General features: G+C 41.1%; 1 protein-coding gene across 2 annotated transcripts in view; it reads left to right on the top strand.

Moving 5' to 3' along the window:
- SMAD5 (SMAD family member 5) overlaps nt 1-22,741 on the top strand; it is a 34,787-nt gene that overhangs the window by 5,255 nt on the left and 6,791 nt on the right. For both annotated transcript variants that reach the window (XM_080920500.1, XM_080920501.1), the window contains exons 2-5: nt 10,734-11,302; nt 14,631-14,882; nt 15,762-15,881; nt 20,005-20,226. In XM_080920500.1, coding sequence (XP_080776626.1) covers nt 10,900-11,302; nt 14,631-14,882; nt 15,762-15,881; nt 20,005-20,226 — 997 coding nt within the window. In that variant the 5' untranslated portion in view covers nt 10,734-10,899. The remainder of the gene's footprint in view (nt 1-10,733; nt 11,303-14,630; nt 14,883-15,761; nt 15,882-20,004; nt 20,227-22,741) is intronic.

Here is a 22,741-nt window from a genome sequence, read left to right as displayed (position 1 = left end):
TTTTTTTTTTGCCTTTCTCTAGGAAAACATCATGAGTGGTCATGTGACTGTGACCTCTTTTCCTTTACAGATGTTCTGTAAAGAGCTGGATTATGAATCTAGAGGAGCTGTGGGGCTTTTCTGCCAGCAGTCATAGGTGCAGCCTAAATGTTCTAAAATAATCATACCAGGATTTAGTATCTCTTAGGTCGTGCTGATGGGTGTCTGTCCTGTGTGGTTGTTGGTAGCTAGCTACTGTTTTTTAGAACCAGAAGGGTAAGAGCTTTTTAAAGCTTCATCCACTAGCCTAGAAAGTTAACTTGGTTGTGTATTTGCAGGTAGCTAGCTTTGAGTAACTTGATTCTGAATTTTTTGATTCCAAACTTGCTACCTAATCTGGGATTCCTGATTAAAATGTGGGAAGGTTTTATTTTGTTGTTGAGATGGTGTCCCTGGCTGTGGAACTCAGTGTGTAGACTATGCTGCAAGCTCAGAGATCACCTGGCCTCTGCCTTGAGTGCTGGGATTAAAGGCATGTACGGCTATATCTGGCTATTATTTTTTAATTTTTAATTTTAATATTCTCTCTCTCTTTCTCTGTATGTATGTATGTATGATATTTGTATGTGTGTGTATGTATGGTGTGTATGTGTGCATGTGTGTGCACATGATTATAGGTGCCTGTGGAGGAGGACAAAGATGGTTGTCATATCTTCTGGAGCTGGAGGAGTTTCAAGTGATTGTGACCCATCTGATTCAGGTGTTGGAATCCTTGGCAAGAGCAACCTTGAGTCATCTTTAACCTGAGCTGTCTCTCCCACCCCAAGATGCCTATAAAAAATTGGGGGGGGGAATGTTATTATAATGTTGCTTCTCATAAGGGAATTCATACATGTGCAAAATGTCTGTGCATTTAAGGACTATAGAAAAGCTTTGTTAAACCTCATTTGACATCTGAATGTACATGCTGGTGAGTAACTCTGAATGTGCAGAATACAGGAAAGCTGTGCTCCACAATGAACATTACTTCACAGTTGTAAACTCATTCACTTGAAGGAGTGTAGGAAAGGGAAGTGCATAAAAAACCTTAAATAGAAGTCGGGCCTTCCTCTGCATTGGAAGCACATCCTACAGGTGGACACTGGATAGGGTAAATTAGGGTAAATGAAAACAGTAACATGCTTTCATTCCCAACCCATTTGTGCCCTGATGATACACATTCTTTGAGACACAGGTTGAAGACTAGCCTGACAGCACAGTTACCTATCAAGAAAACCAAAAGCAGTTCAACTTGACATATGCCTTGTGTAACATCTGAACTCAAGTCTGTAAAATTGAGGTTGAAACTCAACTGGCATCAGAAACCTAAGAGAGAGTACTGAGGGGAATATGCTGACGTTCGGTCAACAATGAATCAAGAAGTCTCATTAGTGCAGGGGCTCAGGAGGAACACCCCACCTGACCCCCAGTACAGGCATGGAATCACTTAAGGGTCTGAGAACCCAGCTGATAAAAGAGTGGGTTTCAGGACATGGCTCGTGGGCTGTGTGCTTGTGAAACTTGTCTTGTGTGTACATTTAACCCTTAGATGCTGTCTTTATCATAACATTTATGTTCACGAATCAGTTGTTTGTAAATAGACTTGATTGTGGAAAACCAAAGCAAACTTAGAACACCTTTAAAAATGTAGGAGCTACCTCTGTCTAAATCTAGCTAATCTGATTTTTTACACTTGGTTCTGGGAAATTTATTCCTTTAAAACTCCTAGCTATAATTTTTCCACAAAGGTTTGGCTTAGGTGAGTTGTGGGTCATTGTGTAGCATTGATTTGCATGGGGTAATATTGTCAGAGTTTGCTTTGACTGGAAAGCTTTGGGAAAATTTGAGGAATTTTTTTTGCTTGCCTTTTATTTTGGGTTGAGCAGTAAGGCAAGTTTGAGCAGAGAGTGGGGGATATGCTATTTCTAGGAATTTAAAAGTCTGAGCAAAGTTTATCTCTCTGGGGAAGAGTGTTGGAGAGTAGTTTCTGTTTTGGTCAAGATAGGGAAGTGCTAAACTTTGAGTTACTAATCTATGCTACTATGTTATGCTATTGAAGTCTTGTGAAGCTTAGCAACGTTTTATATACATTTAATGTGTATACCATTAAAGTCCTTATCTTTGTTTAGACTCCTTATCAGCCTTCCTAAGCTGACTGGTGACAAACCCCAATCTTCCAGTTGCTCAGGGTAACACTTTGGAGTCATTATTGACTCCTGTTCTCACAGCCCATATCTCTCCATCAGGAGTCCTGTTGTCCCTCTGTCTGCTTCTCACCACAACAGCACTAGCATCCTGCTGTCAGTCGCCTGCTCTTCTCACTTCAGCTCTGAGCCCACTAGCCAGTGTTGGTTTGTCTTGTTTTTTGAGATGCCTCCTCAGCTCTCTGAGTTAGTCCACATTTGCCCTACAGTATCTTAGTCCTGAATCTCTCTCTTATTGCTCCCATGGCTGCTCTATGGCTCTTCCCTCTTTGATCTCAGTTCTTGCTTTCTCCCCTGTTCACTGTATTCCCAGGCAGCACTGAACTCCCTGGAGTGGACTCTTCCCCCTTAGGAGCTTTGTGTTCCCTTAGGACAGCATCCACTTGTTTCCTTAAACCTTTGGTTCATTTGCTACCTTCTCAGTGAGGCCCAGCCTAGTCATCTTGTTTGACACAATACCTCTTTCAACACTTGCCATTAACCTTTCTCTCCTCAACTCCCCACCTAATGATTTTCCTCCTCCTAGCGGTTTTGGGTTTTCTGATACTAGGTCTTGTTATGTAGCTCTGGCTGTCCTGGAACTCACTATGTAGGTCTGAGCAACTTTGAATTTATGGGCAGTCCTGCTGGGAGGACAAGCCTTCCAGCTCTCTGCCAGCTACTGCCCGGCAAGCATGTCACTAACTACATCTGCTGTTTCCTTCCACTGCAGCCTAAGCCAGTGAAGTCTGAGATAAGAGGTAAAATTTAAGTGCTTACTGCTTGAGCAGAATGTTACAAATAGAGAACTCCACTTATCAAATCAGAGAACAGAAGGTAGTTCAGAAAGAAGCATATTTTTTCAAGAATTAGGACCAGGGATGTTGATTTTGGAGTTTTACTGTCTTGAGGTATACCTCATTTGTAGAATGCCTGGATTAGATGCTTTTTCTCAGTCCCTCTTGTGTTTCTTGATACTTCATATATTTCATGGTTATATGCACTTTAGCTGTCTTCAGACACACCAGAAGAGGGCATCAGATCCCATTACAGTTGGTTGTGAGCCATCATGTGGTTGCTGGGATTTAAACTCAGGACCACGGAGCGGTTTCTCTAGCCCCAGATAGAACTTATATACAGTTTCTACATACATTGGTGTCTGTTCTGAAGGAGACTGGACCATCAGCACTGTTCACTGTTACAGTACCTTTGCAGATGACGTAGAAAAAGGCACCCTCATTTTCTTCTTAACCTGACATCATAGTCTTAACTGTTGAGTGGTGGCTCATGGATAAGACTTGCAGTCACAGCTTAGTTTAATCTCTGATACTTTCTGTTTTTCTATTTTTGCTGACCTAAGATATAGTATTTACAGATATATCTTCCAGTTTCTTCTGGTCAATTTTTAAATTAATTTTAGCCTAGAAATTTATGTATTCCTGGATAAATTAGATGAAATCATTTTGAAATATGAATGTTTTCTAAAAATGTAATTCTACTTTGTGAAGATTTTAATATGGCTGAGGCATGTCTGTACTTAGGTTTTAAAAAGTTGGATTTTTCCCTTCCTCTAAGAAATATATATTATTAAATTATTAACTTTTTGTGGTGTTTTGAATTGAGCACAGTGCCTTGTACAAATACCCAGTTATATCTCCAGCCCCAAAATGTTTTCTTTCTTTCTATTTTAACTTTCCCTTGTTTCTTTGTGAATTTCACATACACCCAATCCCACTTATCTCTCCCTCTCCTTATACCCACCCACTACCCTTGCAATCTCTCCCGCCTGCAGAGAAGGAAAAAAATCTCATTGTGGAAGCCGGAGTGTGTTGTGTGTCCCACAGTACACCCTTTTGTCTACACTTCTTTGCTTGCAAATGTTCATTGCAATGACTCGTTGGTCTGGTATGAGGCCTCTGGCTTCTGCTCCTCTATTGATGCTGGAACCTCACCAGGATTCCTCTCAGATATTCCTCTTTTATCATGGAGACTCTAGTTTTGGATCTGTAGGACTAGCTCCTTCATGTACTCCCAGCAGTTCTGTCAGTCTTGGGGATGGCTCAGCAGCAACCCATGTTATCAGGGCCAGGTGAAGTGCAAGGCCTGTTCTTCTGAGTGCTGCAGCAGGTGAGGGGCAGGGGCAGTTCTCCTGCCTACTACTAAGGGCAAAAGAGAGGGGAGGGCATCTCTTTTTTTTTTTTTTTTTTTTTTTGCCTATGCCACTGCATAGCAAACGAGGAAGGGCCAGTTCTCCTATACTCGTGCCCTCTGGGCTAGCCCATCTGCAACCCCACACCTAAGGCCAGCTTTATTGTGCTGCCCCAGAGAAGTGCAGGGGCTACAGTATATACAGTAAGTGAGCTTTCCTGTGCTCATGACTTTGGATTCCACTCTCCTGCCTGCAGTATATGGTAAGGGGGTCATCTCTTTCTTGCTCAAGTCACCACATGGCAGACAAGTGGCAGGGCCAGCTCTTCAATGCTTACACTCTCTGGGCCAGCTCACCTCCACCCTTGCCACCAGGGTTCTATTGTGCTGCCTAAGCAAGGTGCAGGGTCCACTCTCCTAAGTGCTACAGCCAGCAAGGAGCAGGGCCAGCTTTCCTGGTCTCATGTCCCCAGCTCTCCCTCCTACTGAAGGTGGTTAGGGGTGAGGGGAGAGGAAAGTATCTCTTCCTTATCCACACCACTGCAAGGGAGACTAGTGGAAAGGCTAGTCTCTCACGTTTATATCCTCCTCAGTGGCTGGCTTAATGTAGAGTCTGCTTTCCCAAGTACTGCAGCTGGCTAGGCGTGTGGTCAGCTATCCTGTTCTCATGCCTCCAGGGCCAGCTCTACTGTGATGGCCAGATGAGGGATGGGAATGGTTCTGCACAACCCTCAGACATCAATATGTCCTAAGTAAAAACTCAAATCAGGAACATCAGCCTGGTCTTTGGTAATAACAGACCCTGATGCTGCAGGGCTATGAACCTAGACGTGGCCCATAGTGGCAGCACAGGCCATGATCCTACCATGGTCCCAGGTGGCATCACTGGCTACTCACCTCAGGCTGTTCCTCAGTACCCTTGAGTCTCCAGTTCTGTCTCCTCATTGTGTCCACATCCTTCTTTTTCTCTTCCATTTCCCCACTACTTACTTGCTCCTCTTAGTGGTTCCCAGGGTCTCTGGAGTAGTCTCAGGAATGCTATGCCTTGCTCTCATGCATTATGGCACTGGGCAGGGGTCATCTCAAGCATGCTGTGCCTTCCCAGGCCTGCATGGATAACTTGGAGACTTCCTGGAGAAAAGGTATTTAAGTTGAAAGAGATGTATGTAAAAACTTTTGTAATGTGTCCATAATGTAACAAATTGTTTTGTAATACATGAATACATAGTTTCTCCCCTTTTTGCCTTATGCTAGAGATCAAATCCACAGCTTCAGGCTCTACCACTGAGCTGGACACTAACCCTGTGGTAGCTTTTAGTTTTATAAGGCTTTTGCTAGTGATTGAGGGTCCAGTGCATTTCTCTGAGTCTCTGAGCGATGTTCTGAGTTTTGTTTAATCAGTAGTGGGAACATTTCAGAGGAATTTCAGGGAACTTAGCATACCCAGAAGTTTCTATATCTTACCATCCTGATTTTGTTCTCTGGGTCTGTGCTCAGTTTTCTAAGTTACAGAATAAATCAGTCAAGCTGTATTATCAGGTTACATATATCATATATGTCTTCGTGTGTGTGTGTGTGTGTGTGTGTGTGTGTGTGTGTGTGTGTGTGTGATTTATATGTATCTTTATGAGCCAGAGACAAGATATACAATGCCTGTAGTAGGTCATGGTTTTATAGTTGAAGTAGCATGTGTTTCTGTCTGCTCAATCATTGGTGCTCAGTGCTTTTTGGAATTATGTTCAAATACTCATGAGACCTCTTGTGGTTTCAATAAGAATACCCCCGCCATAGGTTCATATATTTGAATGCTCAGTCACCATAGGTTCATATTTATTGACTGTTATAAGTAGCTTTCTATGACTGAAAATTTCAGTTAGCATTTTGTAATTCTTGGTAGCACTAAAAAGATTAAGAAGGATTAGGAAGTGTGGCCTTGTTGGGGGAATTGTGTCACTGGAGGTGGGCTCTTTTTATTTCAAAAGCCCATGCAGGCCCTGTCTGCCTATGGATCAGGATGTAGCAATTAATGCTGCAACACCGTATGTGCCTATGTGCTGTCATAGTTCTCTCCATGATGATAACTGGACTAAACCTCTGAAACCGAAAGAAAGCTTCAGTCAAATGGTTACTCTTAGAATAATTGCCTTTGTCATGGAACTGCAGAGGGAAGATCTTTATAGATCAACAGGCCTCATAGAAGGTAACAGGGCAGCAATGTTAAAGGTAGATTTAAGTGTAGAGCCAGGAGTACTAGAGGGAAAAGTGTGCTAGCCATGGGAGGATTAGAACTGCCCAGCCTTTGAGTAGTAGCCTAGGCATTTAAAAATTAACTGGTGTGTGTGTGTGTGTGTGTGTGTGTGTGTGTGTGTGTGTGTGTGTAAATTGCTGTGGTGCCAGGGGCATAAAGTAATCTCATCGATACATACATGTCGTGAATTTCACCTATTTATAGAATACAATTAATGAAACATCTTGTATTGTGCAGTAATTACTGCAACTAAGGATGAGTGAAGTCAGCAGTGTACCTCATTAGCATCCTGTGGGTGTATTGCTAGAGCAAGCTCTCTCCTGCTCAGCTCTGGCTCTCAGCAAACAGGGACATGACTGTGCACTAGGTGCACTATACATTGTGTTGATGCTGTTAGGTGAGATCTTTGCTTCAGGTATTCAGCTACTACAGATGTTTTCACCCCAAAGCAGCAGTTGAAGAGTTCATCTGTAGTGGTGGCTCCTGATGCCACTTTGCTCCTTCCACAACAGCAGGTGAATGTTATGATCAGGGCTGCTGGTGACAAAGACCAAATCATTGTGCCCAGCAAGTTACAGGCAGTCGTGAGCCTCTAGACATGCTGAGAACAAAATCAGGGTCTTCTGCAAGAGCGGTAGAATCATCTTTCCAGCCCCAGCAGTTACATTCCTAGAAAAGAAGTTATTGAGATTCTTGAAATATCTGTGTTCTTTTTAAAAAGTTCAAAACTTAACTTTTGTGAGTAACAATATTCCTTTGGTTGCCAATAGTGCCATCCTAATTTTTCATAAATATATGTAAGATATGTATCAGGAATCAGGTGTGTTGGCTCATGCTTGTAATCTCAGCACTCAGGGTAGAGGCAAGAGAATCGAGACTTCAGATTTGCTCTGGGTTACAAAGTGAGACCTTGAATCAAAAACATCCTAAATGTCTATATTTTACATCTTTCTGTCATCTTTGTGTGTGTGTGTCTCTCTGTCTGAGAGAGAGAGAGAGAGAGAGAGAGAGAGAGAGAGAGAGAGAGAGAGATTGAGATTCTTGGAAAGAATATGTTGTTTGCATATGACCATAAAAGTTGTAGATTCAAAAAAACTCTGTATTCATAGACAAACCCCTGGGAGCTAATCAACTTGGCCTGTTGCATTACTCATGTGCATCTTGGAGGCAAAGTATGAATGATCATGTCTTTTATTTCTGATGTGGGAGACACTTAGGTCTCTTGTTGGCATGCAGAGGGTGAACTTGAAGTAACCTGACTGACAGTCAGTAGGACTTTGAATATGTCGTGTTGTGAAGCCTACCGATCTTACAGGTATCTGTTTGTAATGTCATGTCATTACCCAGATTAAGATACAGTTTCAAGCCTCACAGAAGGCTTTTGGGACTCCTTAAGACCAGTTGAAGTCTCTAAAGCACCCCATTAGTTTTGCCTATTTTTGAATGTCATAAAATAGAATGATATATAATGTTTTTCATTTTTATATCTGAAGTTCAGTTATATTTTGTGTCTGGAATGATATATTCTATTGTATGAAATCCATTTCCATGATTTGGAACTTTCACATACAGTGGACATGTCCTTGACTCTGGGGTTTACAGCATTCATTTGTGTCAGACATATATACCTGGGAGTAGAATTAGTGGGCCATAGGGATCATTGTTGGGCATTACTGAATGCCATTTTCTTAAGTGGCTGAGCTGCAGTATATGAGAGTTCTGTTTGGTCTATGTTATCATGAATGTTTAATTGCTCCCTCCCACTTCTTTGGCATAGAGAGCCCTTTGGACACAGAGGCTGTAGTGGTATGTCTGCGTGAGTGGTGGTATAATGTTTAGTTCGTTAGGAATTATCGTAGTGATTCCCATGTGGTGTCTGCAGTGAGCAAGAGTTCTTTCTTCCCCCAGCATTTGCTGTTTTCTTGATGACAGCCATTCTGTCTGAGTAAGATCAAATCTCTAAATAATTTTAGTCTGCATTTACCTGATGGCTAAACATGTTGAACTCTTAAACGTTTATTGGCCATTTTTATTTCTTCCTTTGAAAACTGTCATTTCATTAGCTCGATTTTTGACTGGGTGACCTTTTTGGTGTTGATATTTATGGTTCATTATCCTAGGTATTGATCCCATCTGCTGTATACTTGCTGAATAGATTCCCCGTTCACAGAAGTTCTGGCTCTTCACTGTGCTAATTGTTACCTTTTTGTGCAGAGCCTTTTAGCCTCATATCATCCCATTTGTCCATTCTTGGGACTGTTTCCTGTGTTGTTGGAGTCATTTTATGATAATCCTTGTGTGTGTTTATCTTAATGAGTTTATCTATGGTTTACTCTAGCAGTCTGAAGAGTTTTGGGTCTTACAATTTTTTATCCATTTGGAATTGATTCTTCTGCATGTTAATATGTAAATTTCATGTGCCATTTGATGAAGAGCCTTTCTTTTTTCTGGTATAATTTTGGCTATTGCAGTGTGGGCTTATTTCTGGGTCCTATATTATGCTCCATTGAGCTGTGTCTGTTTTCCTGATAGTAGCATAGAGATTTAGCTCCTCTGGCTCTGTGGAATAAACTGAGACTGAGTTGTGTGGGATTTCCAGTATTCCTATTTCTCCTTAGGGTTGCTTTGATCATTTGGAGTCTTTGGCATCTCTGGATTATTTTTTTCTATTTCTGTGAAGAATGTAATTAGAATTTTTATGGGAATTGTGTTGCTTCTGTAGGTCTCTTAGGGCAGTAGGGCCACTTTTTCAGTATTAATCTGGAGACTGTGACCATGTATTCATTGTCTTTATAGTTGTATTTAGAGATTTGTCACCTCCTTGATAGGTTGAATCCTCACTTTTTAAAGCTATTGTGAATGGTTTCTTTCTCGGCAAGTTTGCTGTTGATACAAAGGAAAGCTACTGTTTAGTGTGTTGATTCTGGATCCTGCTACTTAACTGATTGTTTAGCAGTTGTAAGAAATTTTTTGGTAGAACACTTAGCATTTTATAACTATAGGACTGTGTTGTCTCGAAGTTGGAACAATTTGACTCCTTTTCTTTCTCTTGTCCTTTTGCTCCAGCTAAGACACTGAACATTGTATTTAATATGAATGTGCAAAGCACACCTTCTTGTCTTCAGCTTCAGAGGATGCTCCCAGATTTCCCAAATTTACAGACTGATGGCAATAGGCTTGCTACTTAGGGTCTTTATTATGTTGCAGTATGTTCAGGCTTGTATTCTGCAAGGATGTTGTGCATTGCCAGAGGCTTTTTTGTTCATCTCTTGAGGTGATGGTGTGGTTTTTGTCATTAAGTATGTTTGTATGTTGTGTTACATCTAATACTTAATGATATGTGTGTGTTGTTGATTCATGCATTCATAGAATTATACCAAATGGTTGTGATCTTTGTAATGTATTCTTGAATTAGGTTTGCAAGAATTTTATTGAGAATTTTTGCCTGATGTTCAGGGAGGTTGGTCTATATAGCTTCTTGCTTCTTTGTTAGGCTTTCACCTGGCTTTAGTATCATAGCAAGTCTGCTAGTATTCCTTCCCTTTCTTAATTAAACATTTTTTATTTGGCATTCATTTTCTAAACATTGATATGCTATTACACAGTCTTTTAAATTGTTATAGTGATGCACCCACCCTTTTTACCCACTCACAACACTAGAGTACCATGGCACATAGCTTCCTCCTGCTGGAGCATCTTCCTTAGCTAATATGCTTAAATATAGAAGTCAGTAGACACTGTAAAGTGCAAACTAACATTGTGATGAATTGAATAACATTTATGTTCTACATCTCCTCAGTATTTTTAGTTTTAAAAATAGATAGTTGATCCTTCCCTGGTAGTGATACGTGTTAGGCTGTGTTTGACAGGTGGGTACATCTTATAACAGCGCTTATGCTGAGTCTGCTCATCTTGGATGACTCTTTGAACCTCAGCATTCCCACTCAACTATTTGGTTCCAAAGACAGGAGTGGGTGGCTACAGGAATTTTAGAGACATTTTTGTTTTCTGGTTTTATGTTTATTTTTTTGTTTGTTTGTTTTACCTTGAATACTTCTCTACTTTATTTCTGATAAAATGCTTATCACTGTACTGACTAGTCTTCTGAATTAGGCTCCTTTTGCCCTCTCTTTCAGGACCTGTACTAATGAGAGAAGCATATGGCATCTGTAAAGTTAAATGCCACTCCCCACCTCCACTTGGACCTTCTGCTTGAGACCTGCATGTGACTTTTCACCTGGGATCTCTGCTTTTCATATCTACTGACTCTGATTACAGGAAAGTGTCTGAAGATCATATCAAATGACGTCAATGGCCAGCTTGTTTTCTTTCACTAGCCCAGCCGTGAAGCGATTGTTAGGCTGGAAACAAGGTGATGAGGAAGAGAAATGGGCAGAAAAGGCAGTGGATGCATTAGTGAAGAAGCTGAAGAAGAAGAAGGGTGCCATGGAGGAGTTGGAGAAAGCCTTGAGCAGCCCAGGACAGCCAAGCAAGTGTGTCACTATCCCCAGGTCCTTGGATGGACGTCTGCAAGTTTCTCACAGGAAAGGCTTACCCCATGTTATATACTGCCGTGTTTGGCGCTGGCCAGATTTGCAGAGCCATCATGAGCTAAAACCATTGGATATTTGTGAATTTCCTTTTGGATCTAAGCAAAAAGAAGTTTGTATCAATCCATACCACTATAAGAGAGTGGAGAGTCCAGGTAAGCTTCAGTGTACTGAGAATTAAAAACAAAAATCTATCTCTCTCCAGGTTGTATATAACTAGGTTTATTAGCTGTACTAACCTTTGTTAAGGATTCTATCTCAGGTTAAGGATTCCATCTCAGGAATTTTAGCTTTTAAATTTAGCTTTTGTGAACATTTAACTCTTGACTGCTATTGATACATTCTCTAATAACACCTATTTCTTTTCTGTGGTTACATGTCTCTGTCATGCAAAATACGTGTTCCACATTCACACTAGATCCTTCTTTCCTGTTTGTTTCTGTCCTTTGTTGTTACACATTTTCTGGCTTTGCATTTGCCCTCTCTACAAGTCTTTTTTACTAAATTATTTTTACTTTGTGCTTTTGTGTGTGTGTGTGTGTGTGTGTGTGTGTTTGTGTCATGATAAATGTGAAGATCAGAGGACAACTCTTGGGAGTTGGGAGGGAGGTCATTCTTTAATATCATTTCTCATTCTTCAGTGTCTACAATAATACTCTACTAGGTACAATAGTCGGGTTTTCTTTTTTTTTGGTTTTTGTTTTTTAATTACATAAGCTGATATCTTAGTCCTTTTATTGCTTCTATAGCAGACTACCACATAGACTGGATAAATTCACTCTACTAAAAAGAATTAAAAACAAACAAAAAAAATTGAAGGTAGAAAGTTGAGGATTAAGAGACCATGTGTTGAGGGCTGTGTAATGATCTCTACCCTAAAACAGAAGACTGGCATAGGTGTGAGTGAGCCAGAGAGGATGGATAGGATGGAGATGTGTAAAGAAACCTACTTTTAGTTTTCCTTAGGTGCCAGCATCAAAACCAGCGTTTTGTGCATTTTAAGCAAGTACTCTACTAGGGAGCCACACCCCAGCCCAAGCAGTCCATTCATGTAACAAGGAGTTCACCTTCACAGTGACAGAGCCTCCTTGCTTCTGTGAGAGCCCACCTCCCAACATTGCCACGTTGGGAGTTAAGTTCCCAGCCAGTGAACTTTGCAAGAGATTCACCACAGCAGCTGAGATACAAGTTGGGTTCTTCATTATCTTAGTTGCTTCATAATAAATAGCCACACGTGTGATAGTTTAAACACAACACACATGTATACCTTATATTTTCTAGGGGTCACCTTATTAGTCACCTTATCATCTTTTGTGAGTTTCTACTCAAGGTGTTTGTCATGGGTTCAGATAGGTAAGGGGTTACTTCCAAGTTCACTGAGATAAACACAATTTAGTTCCTGTACAGGCCATTGGATGCTTGCTGGTTATTGGCTGAAGACAACCTTCATTTGCTTTACTACACAGCCTGCTTCCTCAGTGGTTCTCCTTTATATTTGTTTTGCACTGCCATTCTCTCTCACAGTTTTAGATTTTCTCTCTACCAGACTGTTTGTGATAGCATGCATGCATGTGATGATGCTCTGTCTTCTTCAGAGCCGCTAACGAGAGTTTCCTACGAGAGGGCATTGATTCTGTTGGTTAGAAACAAGTCATAGGCCATATGCTAAAGGGAGAGGTTTATCCAATTACACGGATATCCAGACTCTGTCTTCCAAACTGAAGGAATTGTAAGCCTTGTATGGTTGAATGTGAAGGCTAAAAGACTAGCAGTGGCCTGTTATTAGTTACCATTCAGTTGTGAACTTTAGAGCTGCTAGTCTATGTTTGAGGTGCATCTCAGTTTCTTATGAAGTCCAAGGAGAGCTATAGTATTAGGGAATTGAGGAAGAAAAGAACAATGCTGATTTAGTGGAGGAATGTTTTCTGAAAAATTCTCAAGCTAAGCATTTGCCAGCAATACATCTAAGAATTGTGTCTGTCCCTTCTCACAGTCAGCCCAGAATGACAGTGACCAGTAGAATTGTCTTTCTTCTAGTCCACCGTATCACTCCATATGAAGCACAATAGTGGTTATGAAATTTTAACTTTGGGAATATCTAGCTAGTTCTGCTGAAGAAAAAAAAGCCATAGAAATCTCATGCTTGGTCCCAAGTCTACACATCTCCTGGGGAACTGGGTAGCTTCACTCAGTAGGATCAACTTAACTAGTGTTCCTTCCTCTGTGACCAGTTGGGGACAATAGATGCTTCCCTTCCCCTCCTCGTACTGTGCTATAAAACAGGTTGTTGGTGACTCTGGGTACAGTGAACAGTGAGCACTCACGGACATGTGTGCTTTCTTGAGAGAGAGAGAGAACCAACATCCCACAGCAGTAAGTCTGTTTTAATGTTATAGACAGTAGCTGAGTCTTGACTTATACAAGAGTGCACAGAGAATATAGAGTGGGATGAGGAAGTGCTGCAGAGAGAAAAAGAAGGTAAAAGGTATGGTGACCATGAAAATACGGCCGGCCGAGATGTGCCAGTATTGATTTGACTAGAAAGTATCACCTGCTGGCTAAGACCGTGAGTCCTGGAGTTAGGATTTTACTGTATAGTTGTTACCTGTAACCTCAGGCAAGTTACAAAATCTTTCTGTGATTTAATGTCCTCTTCAATTGGATAATACCACTATTAACGACCTTATAGAGTTGTCAGGGAGATTGGATGAGTCAGTGTGTACGTCAGTGCTTAAACATCATGTTGCCCAAGCTAGTTTGAAATAAAGGATCATTTCTCCAGGGCAATCCACATGGAGCAGATGGGGAGTGGGCAGAGAGGAAAGGTTCAGGCAGACAGCCTCTTAGAACTGAAAACTGCAAGAGTCCAGTGGCCAAGTCATTAGAATAAACAATTGAGAAGGACTGCAGGGGAAGTTGTTCTTAGAGGACTGATTTTGAAGGGACGGCCTTTTCACTGGAGAATCGTTGCTTCATGGAGGAGGCCTTACCAGTTCTCTAAATGCTAAACTTGAGCCCTCTGACTCTGAAAGTGTTCAACTTTGGGAATGCAGAGTTCTCAGGGCTCCACATAGTGACCTCAACTCCCTCTGTAATTTTCCATCTGTCCAGATCAGTGACTGTCTTCCCTCCTGTCTGCCTCTCTTCACTCCTAGCATCCTCAGGGGTTGTTATTGTCCCGGTATTTGGTACTCTCATGGCTGGACGTGCACAGTTCTTGAATTCTCATTAAGTGCATTAAATGCTTATTATGGTTGGTTTTTTAATGACTTATGTGCTACAGAAGAAAAATGCCATCTTTTTGAACTTTCTGCTTCCAGAGTCCTTCACATGGGCTGAATGCTAAAGATTTTGGGGTTGGGTTATGATGTAAATACAAGTCCAGATTCTGCCCCTCCTAACAATAAACTTTAATCACTGCCTCTTAAAGGTTCCCAACTGGCTGTGCCCTGTTTTTCTCATTGATTTTTGTTTTTCTTTCAGTCTTACCTCCAGTGTTAGTGCCTCGTCACAATGAATTCAATCCACAACACAGCCTTTTGGTTCAGTTCAGGAACCTGAGCCACAATGAGCCGCACATGCCACAAAACGCCACGTTTCCTGATTCTTTCCACCAACCCAACAACACTCCCTTCCCCTTATCTCCTAACAGCCCCTATCCTCCTTCCCCTGCTAGCAGCACATATCCCAACTCCCCAGCAAGCTCTGGACCAGGAAGTCCATTTCAACTCCCAGGTAAGACTTTACTGATAGAACAAATAACCTCCAAAGCTAGGCCAGTCTTCTGAGTGAATTATTACACAAGATCTTGCTATTGATGACATATTCTTGGAGAATTTATTTCCACAAGAATAAGATTTTATTTTTTCATTATGTTTAAAAATCTGGAAATTGGGGAATTAAGTCCAAGTGTTTAGTTTGCTATTAAGATTTGTCTCAAAAACAAATTTGAATATTTCATCTTCGATTCAGTGCCATATGTAGCTCTGTCTCAAGATATCCCATGTAAACCTTGGGGCAAAAGAGAATTTCTCTTCAGTTTTAAAGGTACTGAGAAAAGTCAAGTCTGGCTGTAACATTTGCAAATTTTCACTATTTTAAATGTTGGAAGCCCAAAAGTTTTATTAGTGTGCAGTTTCCTAAGTAATTACCCAGCCATTTCTTGGGGCATGGTGGTTATTGGGGCATTGTAGCAGAGTGGAATAACTTGTTACTGCTAAAGAGAACGTGAATGCCACAGCAGTGTGTGATGCTGGTGATACTGTAAAATCACCTGCAGTGTGTTAACTGGGTGACACGTAGCCTCAGATTGCTGTGCAGTAACTGCAGTTTCTTTGAACATACATTAAAGAAAAAAATCTTGGCCTTGGGTTCTGTTTTATTGTTAATCCTGGATACCAAGGGTCTGAGTTAATATACTATTGTAATACTTCTGCAGGAGATACTGTATGCTTTCTTTTCTGCTCTTGAGCAGTGTGTCCTATATCTGTATGTGTTCAGTAGTGAATCCTGCTAATAACCTCGTAAATTAAATAAATGTTTTTAGAGTAATAGTTTTGGGCAGAATGAAGAAGACCTTAGTTCTCGGGGAATTAATGTGTCTCATTCTCTCAGCTGACACGCCTCCCCCTGCCTATATGCCACCCGACGATCAGCTGGGTCAAGATAATTCCCAACCTATGGATACAAGCAATAGCATGATCCCTCAGACCATGCCCAGCATATCCAGCAGAGGTGAGAACAGTGTTCTGTTTCTTTTGTTGGTATTATTTTTATTCCTTGTAACTTCATGGCTACTTTACTTTGTTGCAGTGCTGGGAATCCAAGCCAGGGCCTCATACTCTAGGGAATAATCTCCCACTGAGTTTTTCCTAATCTTGCTCACTGTGAAAGCACCTTGACTATAAAATCGATGTGAGTTACTTTACTGGTTTTGGCAACTCTATGAAGTTTGGGATCAAAATGTTAGGGCTTTTTTGTTTGGTTGGCTTGGTTTTTTACTTTTTATTTGTTCTTTGTGAATTTCATATCATGTACTCCAATCCCACTCATCCTCCACTCCTGTACCCGGCCTTCTACCCTTGCAACCTCTCTCACAACAGAGAAAAGATTCTCATTGTGGAAGCTGTAGTGTGTCAGTGTGTCCCACAGTACACCCTATTGTCCACACTTCTTTGCTTGTCTTTGCATGTTTGTTGCAATGACTCATCAGTGTGGTGCGAGGCTTATCTCTCAGCATGATGGCCTAGAGACCTTGTATGTTGTATTTATAGGGTTTCAACTCCTTAGATGAGCAGTGTTCCTGTGTGTGCTCCCTTGTGTGTTCCTGCTCTCTCCGAGGAGCTGCTGCGTCTTCCCACCTTTGCAGTGTTGCATGTAAGCTGCAGCAGCACGACTCAGAGACTGCCACAGGCTGCTCTGTAAGGACTGGAGATTGTTGCTCCTGACTTACGTGAAGTTAGGCTGTCTGGTGGGTTACGGTGCTCAATTTTTCTGTATCCTTGTCTTTTTCTAACTGTTCTGTCCAAATTGAGAGAAAGATTGGAGTCTCCAACAATTAGGGTAGAATTATATCTATTTCTGCTTTCAGTTCTTTTGATGTTTGCTTCATGTATTGGGGGACTCTGTTGCCAACATGTCCAGTTTAGTAATTTGAATACAGTCAGCATCGTGCAGCCATTACCACTGTCTGCTTTCAGAACTTGTCTTTCTCCTGCGCAGACTCTGTGCCCATTATAAATTTCCCTAGTTTCCTTTCCTCAGTGGCTCGTCAGTAGTTACCTCATCCTGTCTGAATTTTCCTATCTGTGCATCTTGATCTAGGTGGACTCGCTTAGTACCTGTGTATCCTTCTGCAAATGGCTTCTTGTTAATGTGGACTTGCCAAGGATTACACATGTCACAGTATATGTTCAAATCTCATTCCTCATTCTAGTCTATGGCATAGCACCTATGTGTTTTATATATCCACTTTTCTATTTGTGAATACTTGCCTTCATTCTGCTCTTTTGGCCGTTGCACAGTAGGCTGTTACCTGAGTCTCTTGTACAGTCCCACCTCCCTGAGCACTGCATCTATTGGAGTAGAATTGCTCTTACATGCTGATCAGTCTACCTTTTGAAACCACCGGACTGTACAGCAGCAGCAACATAACTGTGTTCCAGTGGCACTACATAAGCATCCCAAGGTCTCCACATCCTTGCCTTGCTCTCTGCTGTTTGCCATTATCCGTGTTCTCCTGCATGTAGCTGTGCCTGTGAAGCAGTGTGTGTTACATAGGCTGTTTTAATTGACAAATAAGAAAGGGCAATGATGGTTCTTACCATAATGTGACTTCCCATTGTGTAATGCCCTACATTGTTCCAAGTGTTTGACAGATCAGATACTGACATTTTAGGTGCTAGAGGGATGTCTCTGAGAAAAGTCTTGCTGTGCAAATATGGGCACATTCAGATGGGTAGCCAGGCACAGGGCCTACATTTAATTCCTGAACTCCTACAGGGGAAGGGAAATGGAGACAGAAGAATCCCAGTAAATTTGAGAGGCAAAAAGCCTAAGAGCCGCTGCCCTCAAAAAGTGCTTACACCTGTAAGATGAGGGATCAGTACTTGAGGTTGTCCCTGCCGTTCACACATGTACTACAGCACACCACATGATAAAGTAAAAATGCTATTTGCACATTTTTAAAGATCATTGTGTATGAGTGTGTATTGTATTTGTGATGATAACCACAGCTAACTCCATACCTAATGGTGAGGAACTAGGTTTTCTGCAGTTCTGGTTTGCTCAGAACTTTACTTAGTTGTGTCCTTACCAAATTGTGTATGGAACCCCTAAGCCCCAGTATGGTTGGTTTTGGACATGAGGGCTTTTGGGAGGTAATTGGGTCTAAATGAGGAGGTCAGAAGTGTAGGGCCCTCCTGGTGTAGTGAGTATCCTTATAAGAAGAGGAGTTCCCCTTTTTTTCTCTGTCCTTGAGCATAAACCTAGGATACGCCGTGCTAGCAAAGAGCTGTCTACAACCAGGAAGTGGCCCTTCATTGAACACTGAAGGTACTGCCACGTTAATCCCAGACTCCCCACCAAGGGAGGACTGGGAGAATAGAGCTGTTGCTTGCATCACTCCATCAGTGCTTGTTACTAGAGCATCCTAAGCCATCTGAGGCAGAAGTTGGTACCTAGAATATGCTGCTGTAGCAGACACCTAAAATTATGAGTATGGTTTTTGAGTCAGTACAGGCTGGAACAGGGGCTACTGAAGTAACTCTGGTAAAAAGGAGGACAGAATCCTTGCATTTCCTTAAGGAACGTGCTAATGTTTGTGTTTAGAATACTTGTGGGAAAATGATGCTTAGGTTGATGCTCTGCTGTTTCAGACCTAAGTGAGGAACACACTGGAAGACAGGTAAAAGGCCTCCTGTTACACATGGCACCTTGGCTGGATTGTGTGTGTGTGTTCTAGTGTTTTGTGGAGGGTAGTACTTTAGAGATACACGATCAGTTCTTCAGCAGAGAAAATTTTTGTGCAAGAGATGGGCTGGTTTCTCATGATTGCTACTACTAATATATGAAAAGAACGATTAAAGGGGACCTTATTTAAAAAAGAACTTAAGAGATTTTGCATTTTTCTACACATTTTAATACTAAGAATGGTGTGTTTGGAGAGGAGCTTAAGAAATGTGTTTACATTTGAGAGTATGTCAGTGTGGCTGTGAGTATGGATCTCATTAGTTCCCTCCGTCAGGAACAGTTCATTTGACTCGGGGACACGGGCGGGTCAAGGGTAAGGGAGACTCTTAGGGATTTTAAGCTGTTGCTTATAAGCTCAAAAGAGCTGGCCCTGAGGGTAATTGTTTCATCAGGTTAGCTGAGCCGTGCATGAGCTGAGGATGCTTAGAGCACACCTCTCTACAGTACACAACTTAACACCGTTCAGCTGTGTTATAGTTGAAGCAGCATTTTCCGTGAGAACTCTTCTCCGGTTTACCTATGGACCTTACAGTTTTTGCTGGTGTGAACTAAGACGCTGGGGACTCGGGAGGTGGCATTTATAAGAGACGGGTGAAATAGTAATAGACCTAATTGTTTCTCTCTCTGATTATGTTGAAACCTAACCCTCAGTATAATGCTACTTAGAGATAGGGCCATTTAAGAGGCGTTAGGTTTAAATAAATTCCTGAGATTAGGGTCTTTGAGATACAATTGTCTTTGCATGATTAGATACAGAAGCCGGGGAGCTGACTCCTTGTATAAAAGACAAGCCTGAAACCTGAGTTCAGATCCCTGGAACCATCACACAGAACCTATTACCTATCTCTAATCAAACACTTCTACAGCGAGATGGGAGTGGATGCAGAATTGTCTAAATCTCGAAGGTCAACTAACTTATTAGAGTATATGGTAAAGCAGAAATGAGAGACCCTGACTCAAAACATACAAGGCAAGAACCAACTTCTAAAGGTTGGCCGCTGATCTCTGTGTGCACACACCTGCTCACCTGCATTCATAGTTGACCGCGCCCACACACACACACACACACACACACACACACACACACACACTCCACTAGACAGCACATCTGTTCTGTTGATACCTTGATATTTGAGCCTCTAGAATAAACTGGTGGTTTCGCTATTGGTGTTTTGTCTTGAATTTAAGTCACCCAGTCTGTGATATTTTATTATAGCTGTCTGAGCAGGCCAAGATAAGTTGTCTTGGACTCTAAGCCAGGAATGTCGGTGAGATTTAAAAGAAGTATCTATTTTGTCATATAATGCTTGGTTAGGACAAATAGTAAATTTACTAAGAACTTGGTGTTTCAGATAATCAGTTATTAAACCTCTTTTTCTGTTTTCAGATGTTCAGCCTGTTGCCTATGAAGAGCCCAAACACTGGTGTTCAATTGTCTACTATGAATTAAACAATCGTGTTGGGGAAGCTTTTCATGCATCTTCTACTAGTGTGTTAGTAGATGGATTTACAGATCCTTCAAACAACAAAAGTAGATTCTGCTTGGGATTGTTGTCAAATGTTAATCGTAATTCAACTATTGAAAACACTAGGCGGCATATTGGAAAAGGTAATCTCGTCATTTTTTTTTTCATTCAGATGAATTAAATCATTTTTTCTACTGGCTGGATAAAATTCATTGCAGAAGGTGCCAGAAACATCCAAAAAATCTTAAGGCATGCATGGCATTTGTCACAAGTTGCAAATATTAAAGAATATGGTCAAATAAAGATAACAACTAGTCCTCTCTTTTTTATTCTCCTTAGTTTTTGTATCTTGTACTAAAAATCTGAAATCCTATTGTTCATTTAATTAGGGCAAACTAAGTTAGGGCCTAACTGGAATATAAGGGTTGGGAATTTACTTTGTTCACAGCAGTGTCCTCAGTAACTAAAACATTGCATGCCTCTGTCTCTCTCTCTCTGTGTGTGTGTGTGTGTGTGTGTGTGTGTGTGTGTGTGTGTGTATGTGTGTGTGTGTGTGTATGTATGTATATGTATGTAAAATCTTTGAAAAGTGCATGTTAATGAAGGATTAGAGTTTTAAAATTATTGCACTTGGAGTATTTTCTACTGTAAGATTAGCACAGTGTGGGGTAAGTGGAGTTGGAGGTGAAAAATAGAATGAGACTATCCAGAAACCCCATGCATTGGAGTTTCTTTTAGATCTTAGTTGGTAGTACTTTACATATGTGATTCAGTGTCACACATCAGAAGATCCATAGAGTGTGCTGGATGTCTTAAATGTTGCTTTGCTCTTATACCCTGCTGTCCTGTGTTCCTTAGATTTAAATCTTAGAGATGGTAACAATGGCAGATAATAATAATTGTGGTAGGTTTTCTTATAGAGATGATTCAGAAAAATAATCTAAAGCTATGTGCAGTGGCTTGTAACCCCAGCACTCAGGAGGCTAAGGCAGGTGGGTCCCAAGTTCAAGGCCAGCCTGGTCTTTTAAAACAAAAGAACAAAAAAAACCAAAAACACCCTAAACAAACCAAAAAAATTTGAACAGTTTTTATTGAATTTATTGTCAACTTGCCCTGACCTTTTTGTTAAATGTGTCTCCTTCATATGTTGATCTGTCAGTTTTCCTACTACAGTGGAGATAATTTAAGGGGCATCTCTTTGATAAATGCTAGGATCAGTTTTCACTTACATGCCAGTATTCCCATTCCTGGGTCTTCTGATCTTACTCTATTTCTGTTTATTCAAGCAAGCCACAGTTTTTAAATTCTGTTTTTAAAATATGGAATTCTGTGAGTTATATTTGAACAGAGATTTATTTGTATGTATGGAACTCCTGCTAAAGTTGGTATTGTGTGTGGTCACAGACAATAGTGGAAACTTGGTCATTGAGGGTAGTTAGTATTCTCTCTTGAAAATATGGCAGTTGACAACATGCTGTCCTACGAGTGAGGCAAGACTGTGTGCTTCTGAGCAACAGACTGTGACATCAGTTTCATCTATAAAAAGCAAACAGACAAAAAGACAGCAATGCCCCTTGTTTCCAGAAGCACACAAATACATTCTATAGGAGCCTGTATGTACCTGCCTTAGTTAGGGTTTTGCTCTTACAAGGACAACATTTAACTGGGGCTGGGTTACAGGTTCAGAGGTTCAGTCCAGTATCATCAAGACAGGGACATGGCGGTGTCCAGGCAGACATGGGCCTGGAGGAGCTGAGAGTTCTACATCGTCACCCAAAGGAATCCAGGAACAGACTGTTCTCAGGCAGCAGAGAGGAGGGTCTCAAAGCCCGCTCACTCCCACAATGATACACTTCCTCCAATAAGGTCACATCTCCTAGTAGTACCACTTCCTGGGCCAAGTGTATTCACACCACCACAGTAACTTAATGTGAAAAGGTTTAAAAGGATATACACCAAATTTGTAGCACTGTCTACCTGTGGGAAAGAAACTCTTGAAATAATTCTTAGATATATTGGAAAAGGTTGTTTTCTTTTTTTTTTTTTTTTTTTTTTTTGAGTCAGCTTTTTAATAGTAAAGCTTAAATTTTACTATTAGAACTGGTTTTTCATAAGTGTGTTTCTAGAAAACTTTTAAAAGTTGTGTTATTTTGTGTGTACAGGTATTTTACCTACAGGTGTGTCTGAGCACTGCATGCATACAGTGCCCTTAGAGGCCAGAAGAGGAGCATCTCCTGGGACTGATTTAGATGGTTGTGAGCCTGCGTGTGGGTGCTGGGAATTTAATATGGGTCCTCTGTGAGAGCAGCCGGCGCTCTTAAGTCTTGAGCCATTTCTCTACTTCCACTAAAAAAGAAAAGCAAAACAAAAGAAGGAAGAAGGCTTTTTAAAGGAAAGTAAAAGGAGCCTGCTATTGTAAAGCTTCCTGTAATCTGCAGTCACATGTGTCTGTGGTCTTCTTTATTAGCAAATGGTGGAAAACTTCACTAAATAATGTTTATGATGAATTTTTTGAAAGTACTCATAAAAAGAAATGTTAAAGAATGGCTTTTCCTTTCTAGAGAAACAAATGGTAGTTGGAAAAGAGAACACAAACCCTGTGGCCAGACAGTTTAATAACCTTGCCAACTCCAGCCTGAGGCTTGGCTCTTAGAATAT

The sequence above is a fragment of the Micromys minutus genome, assembly GCF_963924665.1.
Source record: "Micromys minutus genome assembly, chromosome: 1".
Taxonomy (NCBI): domain Eukaryota; kingdom Metazoa; phylum Chordata; class Mammalia; order Rodentia; family Muridae; genus Micromys; species Micromys minutus.
Note: the sequence above shows the minus strand (reverse complement) of the source record. Positions and strands in the feature narration are given on the sequence as shown.